The sequence below is a fragment of the Gallinula chloropus genome (genome assembly GCF_964237585.1).
Source record: "Gallinula chloropus genome assembly, chromosome: 2".
NCBI classification, from domain to species: domain Eukaryota; kingdom Metazoa; phylum Chordata; class Aves; order Gruiformes; family Rallidae; genus Gallinula; species Gallinula chloropus.
Genome location: NC_140086.1, coordinates 24,289,012 through 24,301,337, shown reverse-complemented (window position 1 = coordinate 24,301,337; position 12,326 = coordinate 24,289,012). Strand labels below are relative to the sequence as shown.

General features: G+C 42.3%; 1 protein-coding gene across 1 annotated transcript in view; it reads right to left on the bottom strand.

Moving 5' to 3' along the window:
- STK3 (serine/threonine kinase 3) overlaps positions 1 to 11,935 on the bottom strand; it is a gene marked incomplete at its 5' end in the record, with an annotated part of 143,585 nt that extends 131,650 nt beyond the window's left edge. The window contains 4 exons of the mRNA XM_084260921.1: positions 46 to 160; positions 3,114 to 3,242; positions 3,680 to 3,760; positions 11,913 to 11,935. Coding sequence (XP_084117047.1) covers positions 46 to 160; positions 3,114 to 3,242; positions 3,680 to 3,760; positions 11,913 to 11,935 — 348 coding nt within the window. The remainder of the gene's footprint in view (positions 1 to 45; positions 161 to 3,113; positions 3,243 to 3,679; positions 3,761 to 11,912) is intronic.
- Between the last annotated feature and the right edge of the window lie 391 nt (positions 11,936 to 12,326).

The following is a 12,326-nucleotide window of genomic DNA, read 5'->3' as shown; positions in this document are numbered from 1 at the left end:
AGTTTCATTTCAATAGGCATTATACATTTATAGAAAGACACTCACCGTTTTATTACGAAGTCTAATTATGTCTGAAACAGAGCCAGCTCCACAATATTCCATAACAATCCATAGATCTGTGTTCTTAAAGTAGCTGCCATAGTACTTGACAACATAAGGACTACATGGGGAAAAAATATAAATAGATAAATTCTTAGCAGGGGAAAAAACATCACAAGTAGTGTTAAAAATTACAGTTTGACACACTTTAACACAGCTAAGGAGCAAGTGTAAGAAAATCCACTTTAAAACTGCAATTGGCTTCACCAATGCCTTATAAAAGTAAGATCTTAACTGCTTAATAAAATTATAAAGGCACTACTTATATACATATACATGTCTCCCAAGCTTTCAGTGATCTTCAAATACAGACATAGTTTTCTCAAATCACACAGACTCACAGAACATTGGGAGTTGGAAGGGACCTCGAAAGATCATTTAGTCCAACCCCCCTGCCAGAGCAGGATCACCTAGACAAAAATCACACAGGAATACAGCCAGGTGGGTTTCAAGTGCCTCCAAAGAAGACGACTCCACAACCTCTCTGGGCAGCCTGTCCCAGAGCTCTGTCACCCTCACAGTGAAAAATATTCACATGGACCTTCCTGTGCTCCAGCTTGCACCCATTTGCCCCTTGTCCTGTCACTGACCATCACTGAGAAGAGTCTGGCTCCATCCTCCTGACTCTCACCCTTTACATATTTATAAACATTATTAATGTCACCCCTCAGTCTCTTCCACGCTAGAGGCCCAGCTTTCTCAGCCTTTCCTCATAGGGAAGGTGTTCCACTCCCTTTATCATCTTGGTGTTAGTCTTCTGTTACAAAGCTTTGTTTTTCCCTCCTCTAAAGCGTCTCTGGTTTTAACTCTCCTCACAAAGTCACTGGATGCTTCCCTTCTTGAGAAGGCAACGTTGCTTTCTTCCTTCCTGAGCAAAAAATCATGCAAATTCACCCATGTTTTACTGGTTTTGCAAGTGTGAACTCATTTCACGCAGATCTAGACTTCTGTATTAAACAAAATCTAGTATTGGTTTCAACAAGGCTTTGCAAATGCATTTTCATTTTGAAGTGTCTCATGGGAAGAAGTAGTTCTGTCATAAAAAACATATTGCCTTGCTACTCATCAGTTTGGCACTTGACATAATGCTTCCTCAGAGGCACTTGTAAAAGAAAGGCAGAAACAGATGTGGTAAACAGAACAAGGACTTTCCTTCAGAAGAGTGATTAGACAGTGTATTTATGGAAATAAAAGCTTGGAAGTTTATTGGCAGGAAGTTATGCAAAGGAGGTTACAGTAAGGTTGCCATCCATCTCCCACAAAGTCAGGAAGTAAGATCCTGAGATCTCAGACAGTGGTTTCTGCTCAGAACACCTGCATTTTGGGATGGAATCAAACACTATTTTGTTTCGGATCAAGGAACTGTATTTTAGAATCAGCAGATTTGGCAGCAATATCTTTTGTCAGAAAACTGGTGCAAGAAGAAAAAAAAAAGAGGACCTGTGTTTGTCTCCAAGATAGGTCGAAACTACTGGCAAACTACTTCATTAAAGAGCAACTGTTAGCACTATAGGAACCTGCCTTTACAGAAAGCAAGCAGGTCAATTCCCTCCTAACTAGTCTAAGTGTCTACCAAACAAGGACAACATACTGATCTTGTCCCTTATAAATTCCTCCAGTGTGGAAGTCTACTATTACTTCTGAAGAAAACCCACTAACTTTCACGACCACCTCTTGCCAGGGTTATACTATGCTACTATTCCCAGAAAAAAACCTGCATTATTACAAATCAGGACACAAGAATCTTTTCAAAGCATCAAGTGCTGCACAAACTCTGACCACTGTTCACATCTGCTCAAAGCCTTGTGCCAGTTAACTACATGGGCCATACCACACGTTTGTCTTAGTATCTGCATTCTCCCCCTTAGCAGACCCTCAACACATACAGTGGAGCTACCTCCAGAAACAGGCACGGAGAATGGTGAAGCGTTAAGATTTTATCATCTTTTATTTAAGATTCTGCAACAGCTCAATGCAGAATCTTAATACCTGTGGAATCATCACTTGTGAAAAAGTACTAAAGAATACATCGTGCCTCCCATCAGCACCCCACAGCACCATATTTGCACCAAGAAATATGACAAACCTACAAACACATGGTGCAGAGACCAACCCTTCTTTTCAACCAGAGAATGGCTACATCTTGTCCAGTGAAGGAAAAGAGTTTGTGTTCTAAAATTTCAAACTCTTGGTTTTTAAATATATATATACACACAAACACAATAGTACATTGCCACTTCTTTTCTTTGTGTATTTCACAAAGACCTGCTTTAAGTACCTATTTCAATCCTGGTCTTGCACCAGGAGACATACACACACTACAGCCTGCAGCACTGCTTCCAGTCAACTCGGATGGCTAAAGCCTGTGCAGTGACCAAGGACTGAAATTCAACCACTGACCCCACAGAAGTCTGAGAATCCATGAGATGCTATTTTCCAACTTTGAAGTTACAGCCAAAACCTTGAAAGATTATCCCCACAAAATATACAAATAAGGAATGGATCACAGAAGACAGGAAATGCAAAGTAATTTCTCCATCCCTGCAGATACTTGATGTTAAGGTTTCCATTCCGGCAATACTAGCAATCACAACATATATCAGTTTTAAACAAGTCTAAGATAACAGTCCTTCAAAACTGTTAGAAGAACGCTCACTTCGATCTTCTGAAACAGGTAACTCAGAATTCACAAGGCCTAAGACACTTAGAGGAAATATTAACCCTTGGGCTTGCCAGTGCAAGTAAAGCGAAGCAAGCACAAAGAACTCTAAGCAGAGGCCAGTACTTATTCCTTCAACAGTTTCTCTCATGTACACTGCTTGTACTGCCTGCAAGCCAAACTAAATATAGGAGGAGGTCTGAAAAGTGGTTCCTTTAAAGTAACTTGTCCAACAAAGACTGCTTTAATTTTCCATATTAAAAAGTTTGCAACTGCGTATACTTCAGCTATAATCACAAGTACAAATACACTTTCACATACAATCCTAGAAAGGGGACAGGACTGTCATACCCACCTGTCACATTGTTGCATTATAGAGATTTCTTTAATTATTTCTTGAAGATCTGACTCCACAGGGACCTGTTTAATTGCTACAACTTGTCCAGACTCTTTGTGTATTGCTTTAAAAACGCTACCATAAGACCTAAAAATAAAAGAGGGAAAAGTTGTTTCTAAACAGTTTCTTATTTCCATTGTAGAGAAACATTAAAAAGCCACAGAACCCATGTGCTCATGCAGAAGTTTGAGGGGTTTCTCAGGTTGCAAAAGAATTCAATTCTATCTGGACCTCAGGAAAAGCATGCCTCTGAAAAAGGAACTGTTGTCAAGATGTAGCATATCCATCATCAGTACAAGCACAAGCACCATTGCAGCCTTAACAAACAAGGGACATCACAAATTTCTAAATATATCTGGGGAAGCATGAAAGTCTACTGATGCATGCATTTGCTTTATTATTAAAACTAGTCTAGAGAAGCATTCCTTAGGATATTTACAGGCAGTTTCTCTAACTTAATATTCCTGCATGCTTTATATACCATTTCCCTCTGATCCCATCCCCTCGTAAATAGCTGCACTTACCCCTCACCAAGTTTCTCCAGAACATCGAAGACTTCTTCGGGCTGTTTAGTTAAGCTGTCTTCACTTAGCTTTTTCAGTTTGCTAAAAAACAGACAAGAGTTAATTGTTCAGGAGAGAAAAGACACAGAACTCAAGCAGACAGAAAAAAAAATATCAAGAAAAACATATTCCAATGAAAATAAAATGCCTAATTGCAGTTCAGTAATCAAATTTTTATCAACCATAATTTAAGACAGAGAAAGTTATGACAATTTTTTTCGTGATCATTTTCCCACTAATGTTTGCTCAATTCACTGCAGCACGGAACCAATTCATTGTCCACACCACTTCCTTTGCTAAAATAGAATCAGCCAAAGAATGCACTGAAGCTCACCCTTCATCAAAAAGCGGCCAGCATGCAAACACACACTCTTACTGCCTAGAATACACCATGCTGTTATCTAAGGACATATAAACCAATCCTTCACACACGAAGAACCCATTTTCAAAGCTGTACCACTTGTAAACCAAATGAATTACATTAAGTTTAAAGCAGTCAAGACGACTCTGGGAGCGTATGGTACTACTTCACCTTCATAGGTGGTACTAGAACACAGAACTTCCAAGAGCTGGTACCCTACGAGTTGTTGGAGTAGTCTCTTTTGCATCTTTGTGAATGTACCTAGGGATGGATGCAACAAAATCTTTAATTATATATCACAGCCATATTTTGCCCTCCAGTTCTCTCTCACAGTCTCTAATCACATGGATCACCCTACAATTTCTCCCAGCACCTTCAAACCGCTCTCACCACTATCCTTTGTCCTTTATAAGCAGTCCTAGCTTTTTCCTAGTCTCCAGTATTCCCAGCCAGCCAGATCCCCCTCCCCAGACTGCTAGCAGATCTCAAGAGCACAGCTTGGCTGCAATCTTGTGATGAAGCAGGCACTGAAGATAGCACAGGCAATTACAACCACACACACTGCAGTGAGCCCAGGTCACTGCAACATGTAAATCCTTCACCTTAAAAGTTCTAGGGAACATTGCTGCACAAGACTGAAATAAGTTAACACTATATAATGGCCAAGGGAATTACTGAAGCAGAAGATGGATTAAAGAATACTTGGTGATGTAGTGTTACATACAGACAATTTATTCCATCTGCAGGAGGAGGAAAAAGAAAAAACACCAACTAGCTTTGAAGCACAGCAGACCATTGAGAATTTATGGAAAATATGTTATCATGTGACACTTTCCTGGAAACTAATAAAAAAAAAAAAAGAGGAAGGGACCAGGGCACTGACAGAAAAGATTGTCAAATCTAACATTGGAAGAATACTGTCCAAAAGAAACCCCTTAATATAATTCTGTAATATACAGAAATAATAAAGTGGAATGACTGATGAAGGAATTCCTGAGTCTGAAGAGCCATGTTACTGCCAAGCATCTAAGTAAAGACAAAAAGTTAAAGCAATTGCATAAGCCCACAGGTCATATGGATCAGAGTTAAACAGCGAAAGCGGGGTGTACACATTCATATATCAAAGAACTCTTTAATAGGTGTAGCAATTATGTGGATACAAAAAGCATGCACGAGGAGTAAGGAAAGGTCCATGAACTGCTGTAAAGACAAAGTTTGCTGCAGCAAACAGAGGAAGCTGGAAAGCATGTGTCTTTGAAGGAGAATAAAAATCTCCACAGCAAAGGAAAGGAGTAACTCATGAACATGAAGAAAGGAGCAGAAAACTCAAATGAGAGCAGCTAAGTAACATCTGCTAAAGTGGCCTACAAGTCAAACACAGAAATGCATAACAACTCTGCTTTCTTTCTTCCCTTCTCTGTGCTAGACAGAGACTAGAAAGCAGAAAAGACTGAACTTAAATCTTGCAAAGAACCACTTAATAAATTAACACAAAAAAAAGATGGGAAAAAAAGTGGTTGCAGGTATATAGTAAAGAAACGATAAATTTTGCTTCCTGTGTTTCAAGTTATTTTTTCCTCTGATCAGGTTCTCTGCATCCTTAAAGGAGGCAGCATTCACAGAGTAAGAGTTACTGCACTCATTCTCTGCTTGCCACCAACAAAAAGCATGCACAGTATGCCTATGATACCAGCAGAACTAAAAAACAAACCAAAAAAACCCAAACCCAGTAACAAGCATGAGCATTAGCCACGTCTCTCACTTGACTGAAGACCTGCACAGCAAAAGGTATACTCTACAGAACGGTGGAGGGCCTGCATTTTTTTTTAATTACAAGTAAAAACATATAGTGACATCAACCAAAGCTACTTAAGAGAACACTTCTACCTGCTCACCAAGCCAGCAATGCCTACTGAAGTATTAAGGAAAAAAAAAAAAAAAAAAGATAATATTTTGTGTTTTTGGCAAATTTGCTTCTTCACAGATTTGGGTTGGAAGGAACCTCAAAGCTCATCTAGATCCAAGCCCCCTGCCATGGGCAGGGACACCCTCTACTAGACCAGGCTGCCCAAAGCCCCATCCAACCTGGTCTTGGGCACTGCCAGGGAGGGGCAGCCACATCCTCTCTGGGCAGCCTGTGCCAGGGCCTCACCATCCACACAGGGAAGAATTTCTTCCTAATATCTCATCGAAATCTACCCTCCTTCCGCTTAAAGCCATTACCCCTCGTCCTATCCCTACAGGTCACTACTTTGTAAATAGCCCGTCTTCAGCCTTCCTAGAGCCCCTTCAGGTACTGGAAAGCCACTATAAGATCTGACCAGAGCCTTCTCTTCTCTGGCCTGAACAAGCCCAACTCTCTCAGCCTGTCTCCGTAGGAGAGGTGCTCCAGCCCCCTGATCATCTTCGTGTCCCTCTTTTCGACTTGTTCTGACAGATCCCGTTCTTTCTTTACATTAGGGACCCCAGATCTGGATGCAGTACTCCAGGTGGGATCTCACCAGAGCAGAGGGGGAGAATCCCCTCCCTCAGCCTGCTGGTCACACTGCTTCTGATGCAGCCCTGGATATGGTTCTTGACACAGAACTTTAGAATATGCTTATTGCCAAGAAGGTTTCAGAGCCATTAACACCAAGACATTGAGAGTGCTTGAGAAGAGTTTGGGAAGCAATCACAGCCATGAACTGATCAAGGGAGCACTCTAACAGGCAAAAAGAGAAGACAAAAGAAATCATTCTGCAGTTTTAAAGCTATTTTCACATTACCCAATGCTGACAACAAACATGTTATAAGACCAAATAATACTTAACATTAAAGCACCTAAATACTAAACCTATTCAGAGGAAAAAAAAATATATACATTAACTCAGGAATTTCATCACCAAATCACTCAAAAATACTACTTCATGCTCCCTCACAAACACATTACAGGAGTACAGACACTAGGTCCAGTGTTCACGTGGAAGTATTATCACCACAGTTCTTTGAGTTGTTAGGAACTTTCTATGGTTCAGACTATTTAATGATTTATATTTAGACTTTTAATAGAATTTCCAGCTCTTAAACTATAAAACAATGTGTGATATACCCTGAAACCCCTCCAGTGGGATGGGGGAGAAAATTGGGAGGAAGGGGGAACACAAAACTCAAGGGTTAAGGTAAATAACATTTGATGGGACAGAAAGGGAAAATAATAATAATATACAAAGCAAGCGATGCCCAATGCAACTGCTCACCACCCTCCAAACAATGACTAGCCAGTTCTTGAGCAGCCCTCAACTGCCCTCGTTAATATACTGAGCACGACATCATAAGGTACCGAATATCCCTTTGGTCTGCTGGGGCCAGCTGTCCCCACTGCACCCCCTCACAACTTCTTGCACACTTCTTCAGCCTCCTCACTGGCAGAGCAGGACAAGCTGACTAGTCCTTGACTACGTAAGCACTACTTTGCAAGAACTAAAACACCAGTGTGTTATCATTATTGTTTTCCTACTAAATCCAAAACACGGCACTATCAGGTGCTGGGAAACAATATTAACTCTGTCCCAGCTGAAGCCAGGACACGGTTGCAATCAGGAACACATTCATGAAAACTTAGTGACAAGCAAGGAAGATGACTGTTTTAACTGGATGTAAAGCATCAAATACAATAAAGAACTAAAATATTTTATTATCTTGGTTAAAACCAAGCTACTACAACTTGGAACATACAAATGCATCTAAGACTTCAGAATTACCTTCTTAATCCGGAGTTGTTTCTGTACAAGTGTCCTACTAGCCCTAATTTCTAAATATGCAAGGTAAGGCAGACAGCCAAACATCTCAGAAGGATTACTGCTTTTTTAGAAACATTAAAAGTTGTTCTACATGGGAAGCAAATACCATGAGCACTCAGCGAAATACCTGTCTCTTAAGGCATGGATAGAAATATGGAGGGGAATAACTGAAGAGACAAAGGAAAATGTCTCATTACTCTCCCTCATGGGTTCTCTACTTGCATGACCCAAGCATTTAAAACAGAATATATAAATCACTAAATTAAGGAACCATTTTACTCTGGGCACAAGGCATAAGTGCCATATTTTATTTTTAAATATACAGATATATAAACTGTGAGAAAACCCAAAGGAGATGTGTGAAAGACAAGTATAAAACCTGGGTAGAAAGCCATTCTGTTGGGTTTTTTCCTCTGGAAAATTATCAGGTAAAGACTCTGAGCTATTCTGGTAGTCTCCAGAACAAAAACTGTTCCTGAAAGCAGTAAGATTAACTAAACTACAAGCTTGGGCCAAAAAGAGTTGTCAAAAGGATTTTCTTGTTCCAAGCAGGTTTGACTTTCTGCTTAACACCTCTGCTTAACATGACTCTTAAACAAGAAAAATACATCCTAGCAAAGAATTTTACTTTTATAAATCCCAGCTGATAGGAGAAAATATTCATACTTCGCATGACCAGACTCTTATGCATCATTGAGGTACATCAGCAAAAGTAGCTGAATGCAGAAAACCTAGAAACAGTAAGAGGCACCCAAAACTACCAATCCCAGCATCAAGAATTGGGACCTGAAAGAAGCAGCAATAATCCCTCCCAACACAAGAAAACAAATTATGAGACTAGTGTCATCACATACAGTTTTTACAAAATAAGCTGGTGATGTGCTACACATGTAGGCATAAAATATCCCGAAAGCTAGCAAAGAAAAATAAAGCAGAACTAAAGAATAGAACTCCACCAATTACTGTCATGAGTTATGGAAAACTGGACAGCTGCTCCATGCAGCATGAATACGTGTGGTTTATTTTGCAGAACTAGCACATTGAAATATTTTTAAAGGATGGCTGGGATCAATTATGCTGATGAGAAAAAAGAAGCTACTAAGAAATCACTGCAGTCATCAGAAATAAGAGGTGGCATATTAAAGGCTTAAGATGTTTACACTGCTTTACACCATCCACACAAGTAGGTTTAAAATTGTTTATATTATTACATTGTGCATTTACATTTCGTTTTCTATCAACAAAACCCAAGCAAACCTAGACTTTTGTCCATCATTTTCAGGATGAACTTGAGAATCACCATCCACACGACCTTACATGCTCACAGACACAAATATTAAAAACAGCACATTTGTCACAGACAGCTCATATTTTAAACAAGATTTCCCCTTCCCTCAAAACTTGAAAAGTTCTATTTCAGCAAAAATAAATTGTCTGAGTTTAAAGAAAGGAAAATTAAGAAAAACCTTAATTACCACACTCCATGCTTCTTAAGCAGCCTTTTATTTGGCAGCAGTGTGCAGCAGATAGGCAAGATTACATGCTACCTTTCTTCTCCCTTGTACATAACTTATTTCCTCATACATTTATATGCCTACATATACAGAAAAATGCAACAGTAATAACAAGGGAAAATTATGAGACTCAGAAGTAAATTTTGTGGTTATGTCCAGAGTGAATGTCCCTTTCAGCAAGGGAAAGCAGTATAGAGCACATCTGAAACACAGAAAATCAGATGCAGGAAAACACTGTGTCAGCTACTGCACACGCTGTTCTGTATAAAATCAAAACACCTACCCTAGATTATTTTCAAAATTAGACAAAATTACTCCAAAGAGGACTACTCCTTAGAAGTCTTTTGTTACTGTTGCAGTATACTGGTCAAACAGGAAAAGCTTGACATCCCCACTGAAGTCAGTGGCCTATTCTGTCATTTGGGTATCATCACTGCTCCTTTCTGAAAGGCCATTTTTAAGATTTATGCAACACATCCATGCTGTGTGTTCCTTTACGGGGAAAAGAGGAATAAGGGTGCCCTATACCTGTGAGAGAACATTAGGGTGTCTACCATGCAGCTGTGAAGTGTTCATATGAAATTCTTGATACCTCTAGATGAATGCCTTGCACTACAGATACCGTGGCACTGGATGCCTGTCAGTAACTGCTCCTCTGGACAGCAGGCACCAAAGTGCAGAAGCCCAGTACTCGCATCTCTCTCGCCACACACACACACGCCCATCCCAAGCCACTAATGCATCCAAGGCAGGCATCAAAAAAAATCGAGCCCACCAAAAATATAACCTGTACTCCTTTCTAGACTTGCAGAAACAGGAGCTGGCCCAGCAGAATAGTTGGGAATAAGAAACATTCAGAAAGCCATTAAAAAAATAAAAAGGGGGATATACATATGTAGAGGCTGCAAATACATGTATTGTATGAAAAGCTGGATTCAGGTCTTCCCTCTCACTAAAGAAACAAACCCATTAAGTTCTCATCACATGCAAATATTCAGAAATAAGCTTCACAAAACACAGACAGTATATCTCTCATCAGCTGTCTAATTCTTCCTAATTGAATCTAAGGATTTAAACACAATTTAGCCAGACAAACACCTCCAGCTAGGCAACAGTTAGAGCAAATACCAGATCTTATATAAAAAAAAAAAACCAAACACATAAAAAAACCCCAAAACACTCCTGTAAGTTATGCTAACTTCAAGGTAGGCTTTGTGGAGTTTTTTTTTTTCAATACTTTGCTGTCATCAAATCCCAGCCTTTGCACTGGTGCTGCTAATCCTGATTACTCCCCAGACATTCCCATTTCTCCTAAACCCTTGCTGGTGCCTCTTCTACTTCCTTTATTTGTGACATTCAAGTACTGTCAGTCTGAAACTACAGCGTAGACCTGTCCCCTCCTCCACCCGTTGCCTACTAAAAACACTCTGCTTAACAGTTCCTAATCAATTTTGGGTCAAAGTTTTCAATAGGAGATACTGTTACTTGATGGATTACTGGAAGAAAAAACAGTGGAAGTTGAAGGCCACAATCTTCCCAAATCCTGTCATCCCACAAGAAAGTGTTTTAAAGAGTTTCAAAGCTTTTAAATGTATATGTTTTAAAGTAGAATGCAAAAATTTATTTTCTTCCACAAATTTCTAACGTGCAGTTCCTAGATTTTCCATTAAATTGCAGGAAGGAAGAGTAAACTACTCGGAGGTCTAAACTAGTAAGTATCTATGTAAACTGTGTAAACTACCCTCTGTTTGCCACATAACCACACTCTGCATAGCTATACAACTACATCCAAAAAAGGGCTGCTCTAATTTAAATACTGAGAATTAAAGCCAAAGGGTTTCGTGCACTAAGAGCGTGGCGTTTAGAGCAGAAGCTCGTGGGTTCACACCATGGTACGTGCACAAAAGGAAAAGCCAAGTGCTAGACACTCAAAGGAACCCACGCCACGTAGTAACTCCTGACCAGACAGCCGGCATACTTCAGAAAACACACATACTGTGGGAATACTCTTGATTTTTGCCCCTGCCCACTCCCTGATTTGCAATGGCAAGCATGCGGCGCCCACCCCCAGCAGCACCCCCCGCAGCAGGGCACAAGGGCTCTTTCTAAGGCGGAAGGATGACAACAACTGCTCAGGCCGGCCTCTTCCACCGACCCGGGCTATGAAGCGCACAGGCACCCGGGCCACGAAAGGCTCTTCTCGGCGAGGAAGTTTCCCTCGTTTCGCACTACAAGGTTCCTCTTGCCACCCAAGCAGCCCCTCGGGGCTTGCCTCCACCTGGACGCTTACTCGGGACGGCTGTTTCAGGGACACCCCTGCCCGCCGTTCCCAGCGTAAGCCGCCCGCCAGCTCCCGTCGCTGTGCCGCCGCCGCCGCCCCCCTCACAGCCACCAGGACCGGAGCCTCCAGAGGCCGGCGGGAGATAAGTGGGCGGGCCCTCCCGTTCCCCCCCAGATCCCCGCCAGCCCAAGGCCTCACCCCGACCGTGCCGCCGCGCTCGCTTCCGGGAGGGGAAGGGGCCACCCGGGAGGGTCGTTACCTCTTGGGCGCTGCCTGCTCCATGCCGCTGCTGGTCCCCCGGCCCCGCCGTCCGGAGCGGGGCTCCCGGCCGAGCCCCTGGGCAGCACTGGGCCGGCGACCGCCGAACTCCTCGCAACTTTCGCGCGAGCTCGCTGGCCCTTTAAACGGGGCTCGCGCCCTCCCCCGGCCGCCGCCGCTCCCGGCCTCTCTCAGGCAACCGCCACTACCGCTACCCACCCGGCTGCCGGCGGGGGCCCGCCCCCTCCCGCGCTCACTGGCTACAGCCCGCGCCATGGCAAATGCCGATTGGACGGCGCGAACGTCTCTCAGAGAGGCAGGAGGGTCGAGGCCCCGCCCCTCCCGGGACGAGCGGGCGGCGTCGCGCCGGCGGGAGGGGAAGGACATGGAAGCGGCGGTGCCGGCGGGGGCTGAG